General features: G+C 44.4%; 1 protein-coding gene across 3 annotated transcripts in view; it reads left to right on the forward strand.

Annotated features, from left to right (window-relative positions):
* The window catches only part of LOC121830097 (uncharacterized), a 35,186-nt gene that overhangs the window by 3,712 nt on the left and 10,784 nt on the right, over positions 1 to 20,690 (forward strand). For all 3 annotated transcript variants that reach the window (XM_076573948.1, XM_076573951.1, XM_076573949.1), the window contains exons 2-4: positions 6,483 to 6,583; positions 12,422 to 16,170; positions 19,956 to 20,031. In XM_076573948.1, coding sequence (XP_076430063.1) covers positions 16,063 to 16,170; positions 19,956 to 20,031 — 184 coding nt within the window. In that variant the 5' untranslated portion in view covers positions 6,483 to 6,583; positions 12,422 to 16,062. The remainder of the gene's footprint in view (positions 1 to 6,482; positions 6,584 to 12,421; positions 16,171 to 19,955; positions 20,032 to 20,690) is intronic.

Genomic DNA, 20,690 nt, shown 5'->3' on the forward strand with positions numbered 1-20,690 from the left:
GCCCATGTGCACTTTGCCTTGGTTCCCCTTTTAACAGACATCATGTAAGACCATGGCTGTAGATCATGACCAGGTTATTAGCATGAGTGGCCAAGGTCCAGTTCACCCCTGGAAACACAAGGATCCCCAGCCTGTCTTCTGTAGCCATGCCCATGTTCCTCTTACACTTCCAGACTCTTCAGTCCGGGCAATCCCCCTCTTCTCTAGTTGTAGTGATTCTACCATCTTAATCGTGGTGATTTAAAACCTAAGAGAACATCCAGCTTTACTCGAGATCTGCCAGTGGAGATGCAAGTCTCATCTAAAGACGCCTTCACAGAGGCATTCTGAACAATGTTTGACTGAACATTTGGACGTTTATGATCTAGGCAAGTTGTCATATAAAAATCATCATTATCAGACTTTGTGCTTGCTTTTTGAACTCAGCACAGTTCCCTCCAGAGCTGCCCCACTTCTGTGTGTCGGCAGGTCTCCCTGCTGCCTAGTATGCCACGGTGTAGATACGGTATAGACACATGCTGCTGACGGGTCCTTGATATATGTCTGAAATACTTCCAATATTTGGCGGTTAAGAATAGAGCTGCTATATACTTCATTTAAAAATACCCTTTGTGTGAACATCTTTCTCTGGAAAAATATTGTTGTGGAGTTATATGCTGGTTATATATTTCCCAGCAAAAATGATTGAGTGTCCTCATTTTCTTATACAACCTCACCAAAACTTGATATTGACTTAAAAAAATCCAGCGTTTCTGAAGAATGTGTAGTGATACCTCATTTTGGTTTCAATTGTAATTTTTTATTTTATTACTATTTTGTCCGTATGGGTGTTTTGCCTACATGTATGACAGGTGCCCGTGGAGGGAGGCCAGAGAGGGTGTTAGTCCTGTGGAACTGGAGTTACAGACAGTGGTGAGCTACCATGTGGGGTTTAGGAATCGAACCTGGCTCTTCTGAAAGAGAAGCCAGTGCCCTGATCACTAGCCCTTTCTCCAGCCCCCGAACTAGACTTTTCCAAGGCCAGCGATACCAAATATGTTGTCCTTGACTTGACATCTGTCTATCTTCTTTGGTGACTTTCTGTTAAGAAAGCAGCTGCATTTACCTGCTTCCTTTGTGGGCTGTATCCTTTTTCTGCTGAGCTGTCTTCCTGCCCCATTTGATTCGCTTTATAATTGGATCTTTGTTGTTGTTGTTATATGTTTCTTTGAGTTCTGACAGTTTATTAACACATTTTATATACTAGATTTTTATGGGATGTATAGTTGGCAAATATTTCCTCCTACTCCTTAGCTTTCATCCTCTTAGTGGGAGTTTTCCAAGCAAAATGTTTTAATTTGAATGAAATCAATGTACTAATATCTCTTTTTATGACATGGCATCTGAGATCTTTACATAGCCCTTGTTTTCATGTCATTTTTTCCTGTATCACTCACTTCCCCAAAATGTTATGGTTTTACACTTGTTTTCATGTCTGTAATTCCATTTGAGTGATTTTGTTTTTAATAAAGTGTAAGACCTTGGTTGAGGTTCCCCGTCCCTCTGGGAACTGCCACTGTCCACTGTCCCAGCACCGCCGCCTCCTCCGCTCAACTGCTTCCGCAGTTTTAGACTTTGGTGCCTTCTGCTTTGTTTTATCTTGCCTTTCTATTATTTATTTGTTTGTCTGTCTGTCTGTCTGTTTGTCTGTCTGTTTGTTTGTTGTGGGGTGCGGGTGCATCCTTTGGCAAACCTGTGCATGGCAGAGGACAGCTTGTAAGAGTCTGTTCTCTCCTGCCACCACCTGAGTCCTGAGGATGGAACTCAGTTCTGTCAGGCTGGATGGCAAAGCATCTTTACCTCTTGCTGCATATTGGATCAAACCCAAGGTCTTGTCCAAGTGAGTTGGACATCTGTCTGTGGGTTTATTTGTGAGTTTTTTTTGTTCAATAGCATTGGTCTGTGTCGTCTTATTACCAATATGTAGCAGGAATCTTTTTTTTTTTTTCTGGTTTTTCGAGACAGGGTTTCTCTGTAGCTTTGGAGCCTGTCCTGGACTAGCTCTGTAGACCAGACTAGTCTCAAACTCACAGAGATCCACCTGCCTCTGCCTCCCGAGTGCTGGGATTGCAGGCATGCGCCACCACCACCCAGCTTGTAGCAGGAATCTTAAAAGTCCTTATTAATAAGAACAAACCTGGAGCCAGGTATTGGGGTGAATGATGGAAGATCAGAGAAGCAGAACAAGCCACAGCTTCTTCACCTCACAATTCCTCAGCTGATCCTGTTTCCTCAGACTGGAAGCCTCTAAGTCCTCATCCAGAATGAATCTCAGCTGAACTGCTGCTCAAAAGCCTAAAAGTTTAACCAGTCAGAAGCTTCTAGTTCCTTGTTTTCACGCCTTATATACCTTTCTGTTTTCTGACATCACTTCCTGGGATTAAAGGCATGAGTCACCATGCCTGGCTGTTTCCAGTGTGGCTTTAAACTCACAGAGATCTAGATGGATCTCTGCCTCCCAAGTGATAGAATTAAAGGTGTGTGTGCCACCATTTTCTGGCCTCTATATCTAGTGGCTGTTCTGTTCTCTGACCCCAGATAAGTTTATTATGATGCACAATATTTTGGAGAACACAATACCACCACACCAATACCACCAGGTCTCGATTGCTATAGACATATATATGACAAATCTTGACATTGGAAGGCTTATTCCTTCCACTCTGTTTTTCTTTCTGAAAATGTTTAGTTTTGTTGCTTTTCTGCAAAACCTTTAGAATAAACTTTATCTGTCCAAAGATTTTGATTGAATTAAGCCTGTGTAGTACTTGACATGAACTGACATCTTTGCTATATTGAGTCTCCCAACCCATAAACACATTTTATGTAATCAGTTCTGATTTCTTTGATTAGTGTTTTTCCTTTCTGGCGGACCAAACCTTGAATGCATTTTGTTATGTTTACAAGCAGTTCTATTTTCCTTGGAAACAGTAGAGAGCATTATGTCAGCAGCAGCAAGAGCAGGAACTAGCCACACCTGCAGGCAGATGCTGCGGCAGCTGGAGGTCTTCGCAGAGAACTCAGCGGAAGCTGGGACTCTTGACCTGTGGCAGACAGGAACAGCAGAACTGTCACTATGAAGCCAAGGTGGAGTTTATCCGAGATTTTAAGCAGCTTGAAGAATGGGCATTAGTAGAAAGAGCGCAGGGAACGAGGGATACACAGTAGGCGTGGACGTGCTTCTCTAGAGAGCTGTGCCAAGTGCCTAACCGTCGCTGTGTGTATAATTTGGGTGGCTTCTGAAGTTGGATCTTAAAGGGTTGCTATGGAATTTGGTTTTTCAGTAACTGAGATCTTGAGGTGTTTCCTGAGGTGCATTGGGTAGGAATACAATCTAATAAGGCTGAACCACGGAGCACAAGGTTGCACAAGAGGATTAAGACAAGTCTCTTACTGAAAATGAAGTTTGTCATCTTGATTGTGGCATTCCTAGTCTAGGTTTACATCTGGAAAAGGAAAAAAGGCCACACCCAAAGGTCGTATGTGCTTAGGCCTGAAGCATGGTTCACTCCTATTTTAATATTTTTAATATAGAATAATCCTATCTAGAACAGATGTTGTTTCCATGTAGGCAACCCTCACAGCAAATGTTAGCTGTGCAGAAATTCTTGACTCAGCTGGTGAGGGGCTTCACCAGATCCGAAGGTGGAGAAGCCTCCCGCTCCGTTCCCCTGTTCCCTGTTTTCTATCCTGCTTTCATCCTGTGCTCTGTATTTAGATGCCCATGCATTCGTTAGAGATTCTGAAGTGATGGTTTCCCTGAGGCTTCAGCGTAGCTGCTCTATCAGTTCAGATAGGGATGCTGAAGTCTACAGTTATAACTGGATTTGCTCCTTATTGCCAGTGTTAACTGAAGCCCAAGTCACCGATTCTGCTCCTGTTGACACCAGGATAGGGGAAGTTTCTCAGGAAAGCTGGGTAAGCATGGGCTTTCTAGCTCCCAGTGTGGTATTTAGGGCACCATGGTAGAAATAGCCATTATCAATGATGGACAAATGGTGAATTCTTAACTCTCCACCACACCTCCTCTGACCACTCCCCAATGAGGGGTGCGCCTTGTTACTGCAGGTGACAGTGGAAATCTGGCTTCCCAGCGTTTCCTGATGATACTGTCAGCCAGAGCTTTGTTATACTGCAGTTGAACACACTGACTTCCCATTGGCTTTCTCTTGCACCATCCTGGCAGAGATTTCAGGTCTCTTTCTTTGTTATTGCTGGTTTTGAGAATTTCATATATTCATATGATATGTTTTAATCAAACCTCCATCCCCCATTCCTTCTCCACCAATTCCTCCCTTATCCCCACAGCTACCACTTTCTCTCCCAACTTCATACAGATTTATTTTATTTTTATGTATGAGTACTTTGATGGCACGTATGTGTGTATACCCAGTGTCTACAGGGTATCTGTGGAGGAAGAAGAGGAATCGGATGCCCTGGAACTAGACCTACAGGGGGTTGAGGCTGCCATGTGGGTACTGGGAGCTGAACTTGAGTCCTGTGCAGAAGCAGCCCTTGCTCTCCACTGTGAGCCATTTCTCTAGCTCCAAAGCCCCTTTTAAAAAATTCACCAGGTTATGGGATGAGCGTGGGTGTGGACCATTACTGGAGGATAGGTAGCCTTCTGGAGTCCACATCCCCAGAGACTTGACTTTCTCTGCTAGCAACTCTGGCCAGCTACAGGTGAGATTGTGAGCTCTTCCCCATCCACAAAGAGATGTTGATTGGCTTGATCTTGATTAAGTCTTGTGCATACGTTCACAGCTACAAGTGCTATCATGTGGACAACAGTGCTGACATGCCCAGCAAGTACTGTTTGTCTGCCGACATCCACCCCTGGCTCTTACAGTCTTTCAGCTCTTTCTTTGGAAATGATCCCTGAGCTTCAGGGGGAAGGGTGTGATACAGCTGTCTCATTTAGAGTTGAGGGCTCCACAGTCTCTCATTCTCTGCATGTGGCCAATTATAGATGTCAGTATTATTGTTGTTGTTGTTGTTACAGCCTCATGAGGTGGAAGTCTAGGCTCCCGTGGGCCCAGGCACAGGTTGGGCCCACTGAGCTTATTGTTGGTGGTAGTTAGCCAGAATAAAGCAGTTATAAAAGTAATTCAAAAATGTACTTCGTCGTCCTCTAGTATTTGTCTTCTTCCATTAGTGTCCTGGGGTGCTGTGCTCGGCAGAGGAGCTGGTCAAGGGTATCTAGTCTAACTTCCCGGAGGTCCTGGTGTACAGTCTAAAGACCTTTGAGGGAAGAAACGTAAACAAGGGGAACAGATGAGCAAACACAGGACAAGGGGGAAAATGGACTCGGTTTTAAAGGTTGTATTTGGCAGGGATGACTCAGTGGTTAAGAGAACACCAGACAGTGGTGGTGCACACCTATAGTTCCAGCACTCGGGATGCAGAGACAGGGGGATCTCCGTGAGTTCGAGGCCAGCCTGGGCTACAGAGTGAGTTCCAGGGCACCAAGGGATACACAGAGAAACCCTGTCTTGATAAAACAAAAACAAAAGGAGTACTTGCTACTCTTCCAGAGCACCAGAGCTCTGTTCCTGGCACCCACGTCACCCAGGAAGCCTTCTTCTGGCTTCTACTAGTACTACATATACATATACATACTAGTACATACACAGGTACACATGTAAATGCACATACATGAAAAAAACACATATAAACACAAGTGTGAACATTTATGTTGTTTAACATAACTTCCCCATGTTGCAACTTCAGGTCTTCCTCACTCTTTTTTCCATAGCTCATGCATACATGAATTGAGAAACAATTGTTTTTCTCTTCTGTAGTTTGGTCCATCATATGTAGAAGCATGATGTAAAGGTAAGAAAATGGTCAAAGAGCCCATAGCTGTCTCCCTGAGCACTCAGGATGATTAGGTATCAATAGCCAACTCAGTATCATCACTGGAGTGTCTAAGAGGTACCACACCACTGCTATCCTAAGGGAACAGAGAACTGATGCTGTCTTGTAAGATAGATGAGGCCTACTTTTGGAGTACCCTGTACTTAAGGTTGCAGTTCACCATGTCCAGACAGCTCTCTGAGCTCAGCACAAAATAGAGGACTCCCTTTCCAGCTTCCTCCCTACCTGGATAGTGTCTCTAGGCTCAGAGGTCTGACCCTATCTGGAAGCTGTCCTTAGTGTGGATGCCTGACCGATCTCAAGCAAGACGGTTGACACAGATCCCTGTAGATGCTCTCCGCATGCCCCCATGTGTTAATTGGGTTTTGTGCTCTCAGCTGTGTGGTAGGACCATGCTGCTGAGCAGAAGTCAGGTGATGCCCAGCTGCTGTCCCCATCCCATATATCCCCCTCATTCTGGAATAAATCTGAGTTGTAACACTGAAACCCTCTCCTGAAGGGCTTCTTCCGTCATACCCACAAGATGTCTGAACCTTGCTGACCACCCCTACTCCCTCCTCTCTCAGGTACTGGTGACCAACGATCTCTGAGGAAGAAGGAGACCCACAGCCTACTGTAAGTGACGGAGCCGGAATAGAAGCAGTAACATTCTTACACGAAGACAGACGTAAGTCTGCGCCTTCTATTGTATATGTTATTTTACTTTATTTTTTTTTGTTTTTTTGAAACAGGGTCTCATTATATAGCTCTGGCTTTCCTAGAACTCACTATGTAGACCAGGCTGTCCTTGAATTCACAGATCTACCTGCTTCTGCCTTTCAAGTGCTGGATTAAAAGTGTGTACCACTATGCCCAGAAGTGCATTGTAGTTTTTAAAAAAAAATTTCCCTAGCAAATATCAAATTTCTTTGGGGCAATGCATTTAAATTTCTTTTATGAATGTCCCACTGAGAAGACTGGAAATTTTTTATTCCATGTTTAAATCAATGGCAGGTCGAATTAGTCTTGAGAATCAGATTAAAATATCACCTCTTGCCCACTGATGGAAAAGGGTAGAAGTAACTGATTAGCACAGACTTCTTACTGGAAGTTCCTGATACCCACCCTTCTCTCCTTATTCTTTCTTTTCTCAATCTCTTTTGTCCACCACCTTACCTCTCTTTGTAAGACTTAGTGTAGTGGGCCAGTTTTGAACAGCTGACCACCTCTTCCTTTCTGAGAACACTCTTCTTTTGGTTTCACACATCCTGATAATTTAACCTCAAAGTTACTGCTTCTTATTTCAGACTTTCTCTGGTCCAAGCTTCTAAATACTAAGAGAACTCAGGAGCCAGCTCTGGGCTGTTTCTCTGCTTTCTCAATACTCATGCCTCAGCTGGCCTCATCAAAATGGTTTTGAGAGCCAACACTGTCTAATAGAATGTTCTGTGCTAGCAAAGTGTTTCAAATTTGTGCTGTCCAAGATGGTTGCCCCTAGCTACCCATGATCACTTAAATTGAAGTTAATTGAAATAAAAAATCCACTTGCTGGACTCACTAGCTGCATTACTGGAGGCTCCTGAAGTGTTCAGTTTCTGATATTGAAACTCAGGGCTGTGGGATATCGTAGAAATCTTGGAAAGAGGAGCACAGTGCAGGGCAGGTGTTTACAAGAAAGTGGCCCCTGTAGAGAGTGGCACTCTTAGGGGGTGTGACTTTGTTGGAGTAGGTATGGCCTTGTTGTAGGAAGTGGGCTTTGAAGTCTCATATGCTCAAGCTACACCCAGAGACACAGTTCACTTCCTGTTGCCTGTGGATCGAGATGCAGAACTCCTCCAGCACCATGTCTACCTGCATGCCTCCATGTCCCACCATGATGATGATGGACTAAACCCCTGAACTGTAAGCCACCCCAATTAAATGTCTTCCTTTATAAGAGTTGCTGTGGTCATGGTGTCTCTTCACAGCAGTAGAAACCCTAACTAAGACAGGCAGGATGGGTGTTGGGTATTGGGATATTGTATAATCATGCTATCCATAGAGTAGTCATTGACCATACATGGAAACTGTATGGTCCATGCTGCAGCTGAAGGCCAGGTTGTTGTCTGTGGTCCTGCTGTAGTCAGGGGCCATGTTGATGTCAGTGGCCCATGTTACCACCAAAGGCTGCATGGATGTTCATGGTCTGTGCTGCTGCCTGAAACCATGTTGAAATACATGGTCTGTGTTGTAGCTGAAGGCCGTGTGAATATCCGTGGTCTGTACAGCCACCAGAGATCATGCCAAGGTCTGTGGTTCACGCTGCTGCTAGATGCTGTGTGGATATCCACATGGAGCATAGGCATCAGCATGGCCTAGGGAAGCAGCATGGACCAGACACCAGCACACCCCTCAGCTGTAGCATGGACCACGAATGTCAACACAGCTTCTGGGGGCAGGACAGACCATGGACTGTTGAGGAGTCCCAATCCAGAAAATGAGCCATTCTCCATCTTGGACATCCAGGCATTTCTCAGAGCCAGTGTGACCAGGCGCCTGGGCTGTGAGTTCAGGGGCAGAGCTGGCATGAGCTCCCTGCTGCTGGATGCTACCCTGCTGGCTCTACTCAGCAACAACATGCTCCTTTTCCACAGTAGACTTCTCCCACACCTGCCACTGCCATTGTGCTAGTTCCATCTCTCTCCACCACACATGTGCTACCCCGTTCCTCCATCTTCCCCACCTCTCCATCACAGTCTCCACCACACTCCTGCTACCCCATTCCTCCATCTTCCCCACCTCTCCACCACACACCTGCTACCCCATTCCTCCATCTTCCCCACCTCTCCATCATAGTGGCACTGGAAACTGCAGTGTGTCACTCAGTATATTTTTTTACCCAAACAACTTTACATGCAAATACTCATTGCAATGAATCATTGGTCTGGAATGGGTTCATTTAAGGTATAAGAACAGCTAGCTAGAAGCCTGAGCCATTAGGCCAAACAGTTTAAATGATATAAGCGTCTGTATGTTTATTTTATAAGTGAGCTGTCGGACTGTGGGGGCTTGGCGGGACCCAGAGAGAAGCTCCCCAGCTACAGTTTCTGGTTTCTGAAACACTATCAATACTGGACCATCACAGAGACTCATCTTGAATACCCTGCTGTTGCCCAGGGTCAGGGTGATCTTGGCTAGGCAGGGCACCGGCGGCAGGATCTCAGCAAGCTCCAGACTACCTCATGTCTTCCTACCCTTGGTGCCATCCTCCCCAAGACTCACCAGGCACAACTGTTGTGCTTTGTAGCCTGCAGGCAGCATTGTGGTCCCGTGCCCTCCTCCCAGCGGGGCAGGTAGTAGTGGTGTCTCCATGCTGCAGCTGGCCCTCAGGCTGAGGACCTGCCCTGTTCAGTACTGCTGCGTTCTTTGTCTGCTGTAGCCCAGCACCATACCTTCCACTGCCCACGATATTTCATCACTCTTCTCCACTCATGGATCTGCTCCGCCATCTTCCCTTGCACTTTCGTGAGTCCCCTTTTAAGAGCACCTTCCCATAAGACATGCCTTTTTGGGTTGTTGTTCCTGGCTCTGCAGACTCCTCTGCTGTAGCTGAGTCTGCCCTCAGAGCCTCCACAGGTCTCTCAGGCTCTTCAGAGCTGCTGTGCAGTAGCTGGTGGCCACCACCATCTTATGTTGACCTAAAGTCACTCTTGAAAGTTTCCCTGTAGCTCCTCATCTTGGGCAGGAAGGTCGATATGCATAGTTAGCACAACAAAAGTCGTATTTCATTAAACTGAGGGCCATCATGCAGGGCTCACACTCCAAATTCCTAATTCTGAAGTCCTGAGCCTGTCTCCCCAAGGCTGCTCACCTGCATCAATTCTTAGCTGAAGGTCAGGTCCAGTCTCTAACAGAAGTCTCTGATTAGAGGGTCAGGATCCTGGGGGAGACTCCAGCCACAGGGCAGATCAAGGTGGCATCTCTCCAGATGTGCAGAGCAGACAGAGCATTGCTCTTGATGTCTGCTTACATACTGTCCAGTGGGTGTCATGAGGTTCTAGGACTGTGTCTGGTTGCCTTGAGTGACTGATGTCACTGGGTTCTGGTTATCAGGTGCAGCCTTGGGTGTGGTGGGGATCCTGACCAAGCCGTTTTCACATGTCTAAAAGGCATTTTTACCATGCTTATTGTACCCCTCATCGTGGTTGCTGGGCAGGTGTGGGGCCAGGTGAAGGTGTGGCGTGATGGGGCACTAGTGTGGCAATGGGCCTGTGTCTGACTGGGCCTCGGGTCTACTCGCGCCCACCCCACCCCCACCCCCGCCCCAGCAGGTTGTGCTCATCTTCTCTGGTGGGCATCTGGCCACTAGCTGCTTGTTGACCACATTTCTATACTTGGAACTCTCCAAATGCTATTCATTTAAATAAGAATCAATAAAAAAAAAAAAAGATTAGCTTCATCCGAAGGCCTGTACTGCTTTTCTGATAGCTCCTGCCCCCATCTTTATTCATTTTGCTGCATCCCTTGTTAGCACAAGTTAGCTCCCTAATGTCTGGACAGCTTTTCCAAGGATGGGTGCTCCATCTACATAACTTAGGCCTGAATTGAGTTATTCTTTTGTAGAGACCTGTCTTGTTTTGCCCTTGGTCCCTTGCTTTCATAGTTGCTCTCTGGTGACTGGCTCACTGTATTTGTTAACGTCCATACTCATTTGTCGAGTACCTTTCTGGGGCTGGTCTCTACTCGCCATTCCCACTGGTGACGTCCTAGTCCCTAGAGTACAGTAAGCACACACACAGAGGACTGACTTACTCATGTGCAGTTTTCTAGGAAGTACTGCTTTTGTGGTTTATTTATAGTGAGGCAATATGCACAGTTTTCCAGAGCTCCTTTCTATATTATACCTGGAGTACACTGTGTTTGAATCCCACTTCCATCTTATTATGTTACCTTCAGTACTTCAGTTAAACTCTTTGTATCATAGATTCCTCATTTAGGGCACATCACATGGTCCCTCTTGCACAGCGAGTGTTAAGTGGCTCAGTATATACAGAGTGCATGGATCAGTTCCAGACCAACAGTAAGTATTTTCTGCTTTTGATGGCAGTATGTAACATAGATTATATTCAAGAGATGGCATCTTCCTCTTGAAGACTTTCAATAAGGATATTGGAAATGCAAACATATCCCAAGGAATGAAGATGCTTGAGCAATTCCTTGGCCTGGTTGAGAAGAATAGAAGTTATTTATTCCATGTTTAAATCCATGGCAGGTAGAATTAGTCTTGGGAATCAGTTCAAAGTATCACCTCTTGCCCACTGATGAGAAAGGGTAGAAGTAACTGATTAGCACAGACTTCTCACTGAAGGCTCCTGAGTAGTACCTTGAAACCATGGAGACCCTGTTGGACATAACTATCTTCTCTCTGTAGTCTTTCTTGACAGTGAGAGACCCTGATAATTGGTCATCAGGGTGAAAAGTAGCTTCAGAAACAAGCCAGGAATTAGCATAGTGAGCAACACCCAGAACCCTACCAACTGTTTCTAAACCATAGTAAACACAGATTAAAGTTGACCGTTTCTAAACCACAGTAAACACACATTAGAGTTGACAACTTCACTGTGCCATGTCTTCATCTTCACCATGCCCAGGCCGAGAATGAGTAAGAGTTTTCTCTTATTAGCAGAAGGAAGTCCAAAGCTTAAAGCATTTAAGGATCGGCTGATGACCACATTCTGGGTCTAATCAGTTGCAGAATACCGTTCTTCAGTTGGTTCTTTAACAAATATATGCAGATTATCAGCTAGGTGCCAAGATCGGAGACAGCAGTGACCTGGTCAGGAAAGATGCTATCCTCTAGGAATTCACATTCTGTAGGAGCCGAGGTCAACGTTTAGATCCTGTTGAGGGTACTTTGAATTTGTCTAAGTGACCACTTGTTAGGAGCTGAGGTGGGCTCTCACAGGAACACTTTAGAACAGTGAACAACAACCTTGGTGACCACAAATATTTACTGAAAACTCCCTAAATGCAAGAGCTTGCATGCTATAGGGACAGCTGTGAAGAAGATAGATACTACCCTCAAGCTCACAGAAGTTTCCAAAAAATGTTGGTGAGTTTAACTGCGCTTAAGTGACTGTCAGAGCCAGGCGCGCAAAACAGAGGATGAAAGCAGCTACACACTCTCCTTCAGCTTAGTTGTGATGCTGTGTTATTCACTTGCACATACCTACAACTGTCTCCACGAATATGCTTTTACATTTTCTTTCAAAATGCAAGGTCCTCTTGCTTTATATTTTGGTTTCCTGATTTTGTTGGACATATATTCTTCTTTACTGAGGGAAAAAATAACAGTATATATTAGTAGTAATGGCGCCATGTTCTTGGCCTCTGTGTCAGAGAGTAAGAGATGTGTATGGGTCTCGTGACCAGTGAAGAAGCTGCTCCTACGTGGTAGAGTTAGATGGGTCCAGATGGTTTCACCATCCAAGGCCAGAGTGGTCAGAGCAAAGGTAAGCCAGGCATTATTGGTGGGCTATTCTTTCAGTACTTCCAGAACTGGTGAAGCCATGATGAAAGAAGAGGAGAAGAATCAGAGGACCTGAGAACAGCAGTCATCTGAGCTTGTCTTCTGCCTTCTATTGGTCCTCTGAGGATAACTGTAAGCCTACTGATTTAGATAATGAAAAGTGAACTACACTGTGTAACTCAGATTACTTAGCTGCACTTTGTTTAACCGTGTGTCTGTTTCCTTGGGTTGTGCCAATGCTCTAGAAAAGCTTTCCCACACCACATGGAGGGAGGGAGGCGCTGATGACCCAATATCAGGATGGTACATTTAAGGGATTCAACTTAGTGCTATGGGTTCCACCCACCTGCTCCATGTGGGATATGGACTTACTTTGAAGGGAGCCCAGAGGCTTATTTCAATGAAAGTGGGCAGCCTCAAAGTAGAGCACTGAAGGATAATTAATGTAGACTACACAAATTCCACCTACAACAGATGCCTCTCCTGCCCACATCCACCCACCCACATATAGTAAATGATCCCCCCTGAGTTCCAACTCCTTTAGATTAAGATAATTGAACCAAAACACACTAGAACCTGGTTGTTTTGAGTTCTACTTGTGTTAAGAGTGATTTCCCAAAAGGTTATCATGTAGTCTTTCACATTTTGAACAATGCTGTCTTGGGAGGTGGGGGAGTATCCTCTGACATGGGCTGTGTTACAGTACTCACTTCACAGGTGCAGAAGCAGATGTTTCCATCAGTTCAGTGATCTGTTCAAAGTCACAGGGTTAGGGAGTGCCGAAGAGCTAGCTGAACTGGGATTTTTCTGTGGCCTTTTCTGCTTTATCTTTGCTGGAAAAGACAGATCTTATCGTTCATGTGACCCACACTATGGAATGTTTGGTCCTCTTTACATTTGTATGCTCTAGGCCTCTTATTGAACAATTAATAACTGTTCTCAACCACTGTGGAGAGACATTTATGTTAGGGCCTGCGAAAAGTCCCCAAAGACCACCAGTCACAATGCAATCAACAAGAGCGTTTACTATACCACATGCATGTGGAGTTGCTCACCTGTTCAAAATGGCAACAACCCTGAGAGAAGCTCTCAGGCTCCTTTTGAGAACAGCTGAAGGAATAAAACCAGAACCAGAACGACAACAAAACAACAGAAAAACCCAGAATGTGTGAAGAAGCAATGATTATAACAAGAGAAGAATAAAAAGATTGAATCCTTCCTCCAAAACAGTATAGACTTTCAGCTACAAAGCATTTTCTTAATATTATGCTTTGTAAAGGATGAATGTATATATGATTATATGCATAAATGCATTTACATGTGTAAATGGGAGGCACAATGTTCTCATGATCTGGAAAATGACACAAAGTAAAAAAAAACATTAATGAATCATGTGCTGTCCTATATGGCAGGAACCTGTTACAGTGGGGAAAAGCAATAATGTTTCTTTTGTTTGTCATATTTTTAAAACTGCTTTGTTCAAAACTAAATCACCAATTTTAACACTGGCTGGAGATTTGCTTTTCTCTTAATGCCATTTAATAGGAGAAACTCAATGTAGGTATGGCTTGGACTCTTGTAGGCCATCATGATGTGCATAATGTGGTGGCTGATCTTGACTTTCTACTTGAGTTGATAAAGAAAAACTTACTGTGCTCTGAACATCTCTGGGGACAATGAGGGAATAAAGAAAGGACAGACATATGGAAAGCTAGGATCTGGTGGGCTATGCTCTCCCTGATGAAGGGCACCAACAGCAACAGCAACCCAGAAGCTTGGTGCATTCATTTACTTATACCTTATTATGTGCAGCAGAACAAGGAGGCAGGTTATGGTATACAGGTGGGCAAGGGAACAGCTTAGCTTGTTTCAGTAGATCTGTGTAGAGTGGAGTCTCAGGCTGTAAACATCCTGAAGGAGGAAGAAGTAATTGATAGTTTCTGTGCACACCAGTCAGCCATTGGTAAACACTCATACTTGGACCAGAGTAAGACTTTGCTATCCTTCTGAGCCACATCTGGGGAAGGCTTTGTTACTTCCATAGGTCTGAGGCATTGGGGTCTTTTGTATGGTTATTCCCACGTCAAACAATACACGTTAACTCAAGACTTCATCCACTATCCACAGAAACCAAGGAGATTATAAAGTACACTTCATGGTGAGTCTGAGGGTCTTTTTCAAAGGAGAACAACTATGGAGAAAGACTTGAGTTAACCTGCACCATCCTACAGCCTGGAGACCCAATTGGAATAAAAGGAAGAGGAGGGAGTAGCCCGAGGGTGTTACGGTGTGAGTACTCCATCAACCCCCTTCTCCAACAACAGGCCCAAACTGCTGTAATTATGTGAAAAATAAGTATTTTCTCCCTGAGGTTCTTTAGCTCCAGTACTTTGTCACTGTTATAGTCTGTCAAGTGCACAGTGCTCAGCATTCATTCCTAATGGTGGATAACAAGAAAACCAGGCTCAGAACTACTAGAATTCTGCTCCTCTTGTGTTGAAACTCTTGAACCATAACTTAAGATGCACACACATACAAGAATAGTATTTAATATTCTAGAGATGCTCCAAGCCATACAGCACCTCATATGTGCTATTATGTTGAAAGGACACAATACATTCAATTTTATAGTTTATTAATCTTCATCTATTTCACCTAAACAAAAATTATCATTTGAATAGTACCAAGTGTTTCGGGTATTTTATTAAAAAAAATGTGGCAAGAATGGTTAACATAAGACCTATTCTTTTTAAAATATATATATTTTAAATTTAGCATAGAAGGTATTAGATAGATATCATTATGCCATTTTCAGACGATTTGCTTTAGTGGATTTTCTTTCTCCCGGAGCTCTCCAAAACCCCTGCTTCCTTAATCCCTTCCTGTAAGCCCCCCCCATTTCTCCTGTGTTCCATGTGCCCCCTTTGTCTACCCTGTCTTTCTTCATCACCTGTATTTATCCTCTTTTGATCTCCTTTCTAGTTTTTTAGGCTTTACACACACACACACACACACACACACACACACACACACACACACACGCACACATGCACACATGCACACACGTATACATAACAGGTTAAGATCTGCACAGAAGAGACAATTTGTGGTTTTGGTTTTCTGTGTTTGGGTTACTTTTGCTTAATATGTTTTTCAGATCTATCCAGTTCCTGAAATTTTCATAATTTTATTTTTCTTTGCAGCTGAATACAGTTGCATTGTGTCAATGTATCACATGTTCATTATCCATATGTTGATGAACAAGAGGTTCCTGTTGGCTATTGACATGCAGCACTTCACACTCCAATGCCCCTGCCCCCACCTCCAGCCCAGACTTCTCCTTACAAATCACTCTTGTGTTTCAGTTTGGCTGCTGTAGTTCCATCTACCCTGCCCTTTGAAACATTTCCCTCAGTATGGCACAGAAATCCACAAATAATTTACAGTTTCTTAGTCCCAGCCCAAGTGTCTGGATGCCTTAGCCCAGCACTACAGGCTCCTGCTTGCTTAAGATCCAGCAAGAGGAGGGACCAGATGCCTCACTACTTTTCCCAGGTCGGATGATCCCCTGGTGACCCCCAAACTTGCTGAATGTGGTTTAGAAAGAAGGGAAATGTATCTTATGAAATAGGATTCATGCTCACAAAACTTTGGAGCACATGACTCCAGGGAGGAGAGGCCTGGCTTTGTCCTTTGCAGGGGCTGGGTCCTTGAGCATGGACAAATCTTGCTTCACTTCTTTGGATATCACTTGGAAGACAACCCAGGTGAGCTGTCATTATCTCCTCATGCAAGATGGGAACAGCATGAGCTCTGTGGGCTGGAGGAATGAAATAACCTCATCTAGATGTGATGCTCAGCACAAATCCAGGCACGCAGTGATCACTCCCTGGTGTTTGGATGCTCTCAGTTTCTGTGACTCCTTCTCAATAGAAGGCCCTCTCCAACAGCTCACATGGATTCCTGGGGACCTCTGAGCTGGCTAGCTACATGAGCTGCTCTTTCTTTCCATCTGCATTGTGAAATGTGGCCATCATGGAATTTTTAATTAGAAGAGCAAGGGGTCACTTACTGAATGGGTGTCCCTGGATTTGTACTCTCTAGGCCCCAGAGGTTTGACAATCTGTGGCAAATTGATTTAACAGATGTGTATTGATGGCAGTTTCTCAGTGAGCACTGTCCTCAATTAATTAATCACCAGGCAATTTAATCTAATTGAATGCTACTGCCACACACAGGAAAGTTTTGTTTATAATCCTTGAATCATCCCAGTTTAAATTAAGTCATCAAAATGCTCTGTTCCTAACCACTTTTTCCAGCTGAATGTGCCTAAAAGGACATGGTGCTCTGCAGGGCATCTTTCTGATATGAGTTTGTGTTTCTTTAATGTCCTCAGGTTAATCATTTTCAGTCACTGTTTCAGCTCCTTCCTGCCATTGCCTTGAAAAGCATTTGCAGTTCATTTGCAGGCTGCTGAGGGAAGCTGATGAGGTGGACATAAAAAATGGGAGCGAAGATCATGAGGTCCTTGTTGAGGGTTAGCAAACAATGTTGCTCAGTGTTGTTGACCAACAGGTCACCAGTGAAAGGAGCAGTGTCAGGGCCGGAGGAGTCTCCTGTCAGCTGTTTAGGAGACAGGAGTTCCAGGAATGTACGGGAACAAGCAGATGGTGCAATCCCGGGTAGACAAGTTGTTGACCCAAGGGCTCCTTTGTCTCGTGGATCTCTGAGAAACAACCAACTTCATTAGCTCTGCCCTCCCCAGAAAGCCCTAAATGTGTGTGCAAACACAGAATGCAGCTCTGCAGATAGCCTGAGCATCAGAGGCACCATTAGCACACTAAGCCCAAATAGCTTGTCCCCTTCCTTCACAATGTGGAGTCACCTCCTGCCTTGGAGCAGGGCAAGTGGGTTTTGGTCAAGCACTATGAGGTGTTTGGGGTAGGGAGGCAGCTTTTGAGGAGGAGGAGAGGTTCTTTAGAGATCCACGCAAGGCTTGAATCAGAAGCCAAGGTCACCGCGGCTGACACTGCAGCTTTGTGTTCCTTGAGCAGACTGTGAGCTCCCCTGGAAGTTCCTGGCTGCAGCAGAGTGAACCTTGGCATGGATTAGCTATCCTCACTTCCAGAAGTGTGCAGTCTAGCCTGGGATTGCACTGTCTTTCTGTCTTTAAAAAACTCTCCTTCGGAGGCTCTTTCTGTAATGGAAGCACAAGGTATATGCTTTGTTCTTTCTGGCCATCTGCAAGGATCTGTCCAACACCCATGGGAACAAATGGCTTGATGTTTGGCCAGGTAGAGAGCTGGATGTCTAGGAAGAGAGTGAGGTAAATGAAAGGAGTACAGACCTGGGTGATCAGGTACCAAGCTTGCATTCCTCCCCTGCTCCAGCCTCTGGACCACTTGAGCTACTTGGCCCATAAGGTAGTGGGCACCGGCAGGTTAGGCACTAAGTTCTCTGGAGGTCACTTTTATGCTCTAAAGGCATGAGAGGATAAGGGTTGTGTCTCTTGCTGACACTTCACTGTTGGAGGATATTATTTTAAGGTGTGCTATTTTTGTTTATGCTACATTTGTTTAACTTTGTGAAGCTGTGTTATTGCACCTGTCTAAAACATCTGATGGTCTAATAAAGAGCTGAATGGCCAATGGTGAGGCAGGAGAATGGATAGGCAGGACTGGCAGGCAGAAAGAATTAATAGAAGGAGAAATTTGAGAGAAAAAGATCAAGGAACAAGAGAGAAGTAGGAGTATCCAGAGAAGGAAGGGAACATCAGGGCCAGCTACCCAGCTACACAGTCAGACACGGAGTAAGAAATAATGAAAGGTATGCAGAAATAGAAAAAGGTAAAAGCCTGAAGGCAAAAGCTAGACAGGATAATTTAAGTAAGCTGGCTAGCAACAAGTCAAGCTAAGGCCAGGCATTTATTAGTAAGAATAAGTCTCCATGTGTGATTCGTTTAGGAGCTGGGTGGTCCCCCAAAAGAGAAAAAATAATCAACAACACTTCATTCTAAAGAATGAAGAGAGTTTCAAGTGTTCCTCTGGGGTTAGGAACCTTAGTGATTCAAGTGTAGGGTTGGGGACCCAAGTGACAGATTCTCTTGTATTCATTTCTGGAGAAGATAACTCCGGCAAGAGTGTTGTATGATATTTTGTTTGTGTTCTGACAAATAAAGTTTGCCTGGAGATCAGAGGGCAGAGAAGCAACCACTAGAGAGTTCTTACTTCTATGAATCCTCAGACCAAATTGGGGAGGGGGCGACCCTGTCTCCACTGGCCTTATATTCCTGTCTCCACCTCCCTAATGCTGGGATTAAAGGCATGTACCACTCCACCTGGCTCTGTTTCTCTTTTAGACTGGTTCAATCTCGTGTAGCCCAGGGTAGCCTTGAACTCATGATTTTCCTGCTTCCTCCTCCCATGTGCCACCACTGCCTGGCCTTTATGATTAACTAGTGGCTAGCTCTGCCCTCTGATCTCCAGGTAAGCTTTATTTATCAGAACACAAACAAAATGCCATACAACACAAGAGGTAGCTTCGAATCCTTCTGTCCTTATCACAGACTCACACACTTGCTTTATGGATTCTTGCCCTGTGAAAGCCCGCTAGCATTTTAGCCCTTTGGCTTGCTGAGCAGAGTCAGCTCCACCAAGAGACAACTGCTCCAGATGCTGAGGTCCCAAAGACTGACATTTGAAACGTCTACGGAGTAAGAGACGTGTGCATCTCAGTAGCAGCCGTTGGAGGCAAGGCTTTGTCTGCTGTCATTGTGAGCTCCCGGGAAGATTGCTGTTAGTCCTGGAGTGTTGGAGGAAGACAGAGATCTCGGGAGACGCTGTGGCTTTGCACTGAAAGCTGCCCTGTTGACAGGCGAAACTGAGTCTGAAGAGCGGGCTTTTTCTTTTTCCTTCTTGTAAAGTATCTTACATTAGAGTAGAGTTATGTTCAACAAACAAACTTAAAGCTTACCAGGTGAGGCAGACTCATATGTAATGTAGCAGGAATATAAACCCAGAGTCACCAGATGGAATATGCACCAAACAACAGATAGTCGATAAAGTTATTTGGTGTTTAAAAATGTATGGGGACAGGGAAACGTTTCATCTTGGCTACTTAGAAGAGCATATATAACAATATACAGGCATATACACACACTCATACACTCACATACATGCACAGATAGGTGCATATGCACTCACAAAATACACACTCACACATACATAAACACACAGCTTTCTCTTTATCTATACTGTGATTTAAAATTATAATTCTTTTAAGTAAAGACTCTTCTAAACTCTCTCTTGTGTCTTATGGCACATTGTAAGAAGATCTGTGGACCAAGATCACACAGCTCTTATCCAGATGCAGGAGGGGGTAGATGCCGTCAGGGATGGTTGAGCTGACCCCTGCATCAAGAACAAGAATCAGAGGTTGGCGGCAGTTGAGTCTGCGCCATCGCCCGACTCTCAGGCATCCTGACTTCAGAAGTCTGTTCTTCCGGTTGTTTAGCACCTGTCCTCTTTCCATTCTATTTTCACGTTCCTTTTAGACAAAGGCCGAGGACCAAGCGGCTCCCGGTGCTGCCACTGACATCTGTAACACTGATTTGACGCCACTGCATTTCGGTGAGCTATTGTGGAGTGGACGCTTTGCCCTTTGGTGTGATGGTGATAAACAGGAATGGCTTCTTACTCAGAACCCTTAGCCGGACACGCTGGGCAAGTGCTCTCTTGATCAGTCTATGTTGCTGTTTATAAGATAATGTAGGACATGGGTAAGCTACAAATTAAAATTAAAACCAGAGAGAGAAATTTAAATGTCACAGAAATATAATCAAAACAGTAGAAACAGATAAAAGAATGAACACTAAGAGAAAAGGGGTATGAGCAAGGGAACATAGTCTATGTTTAAAAAAAGAACTAGACAGAATGTAAATAGACAGCAAGAGCAGTTAAAACAACACCTAGAGGTGAATGCAGAAGCTTACATAGAAAATACTCAAGGAATGTGAGAACAAAATGAGGGATTTGGAACCTCACAGAAGTAGAAATAAAGACAACTGTGAAATAAGATGGAAAGGCAAAAAGATTGAAAAACAAGTCATGTATAAAGATGAGTATTAAATAAATTTTTACTCTCAAATAAATGCAGGTTTGAAGATCAATAATAAGACAGTAAACACAAAGAAACAGTTCAGAGTGATGTCAGGCATTCAATGTGCTTTTACAACATTTTCTACACATTGGAAGGTATCACTGACTTAGCTTCAGGACAAAGTGAAATG

The sequence above is a fragment of the Peromyscus maniculatus genome, chromosome 6, assembly GCF_049852395.1.
Source record: "Peromyscus maniculatus bairdii isolate BWxNUB_F1_BW_parent chromosome 6, HU_Pman_BW_mat_3.1, whole genome shotgun sequence".
Lineage (NCBI taxonomy): Eukaryota > Metazoa > Chordata > Mammalia > Rodentia > Cricetidae > Peromyscus > Peromyscus maniculatus.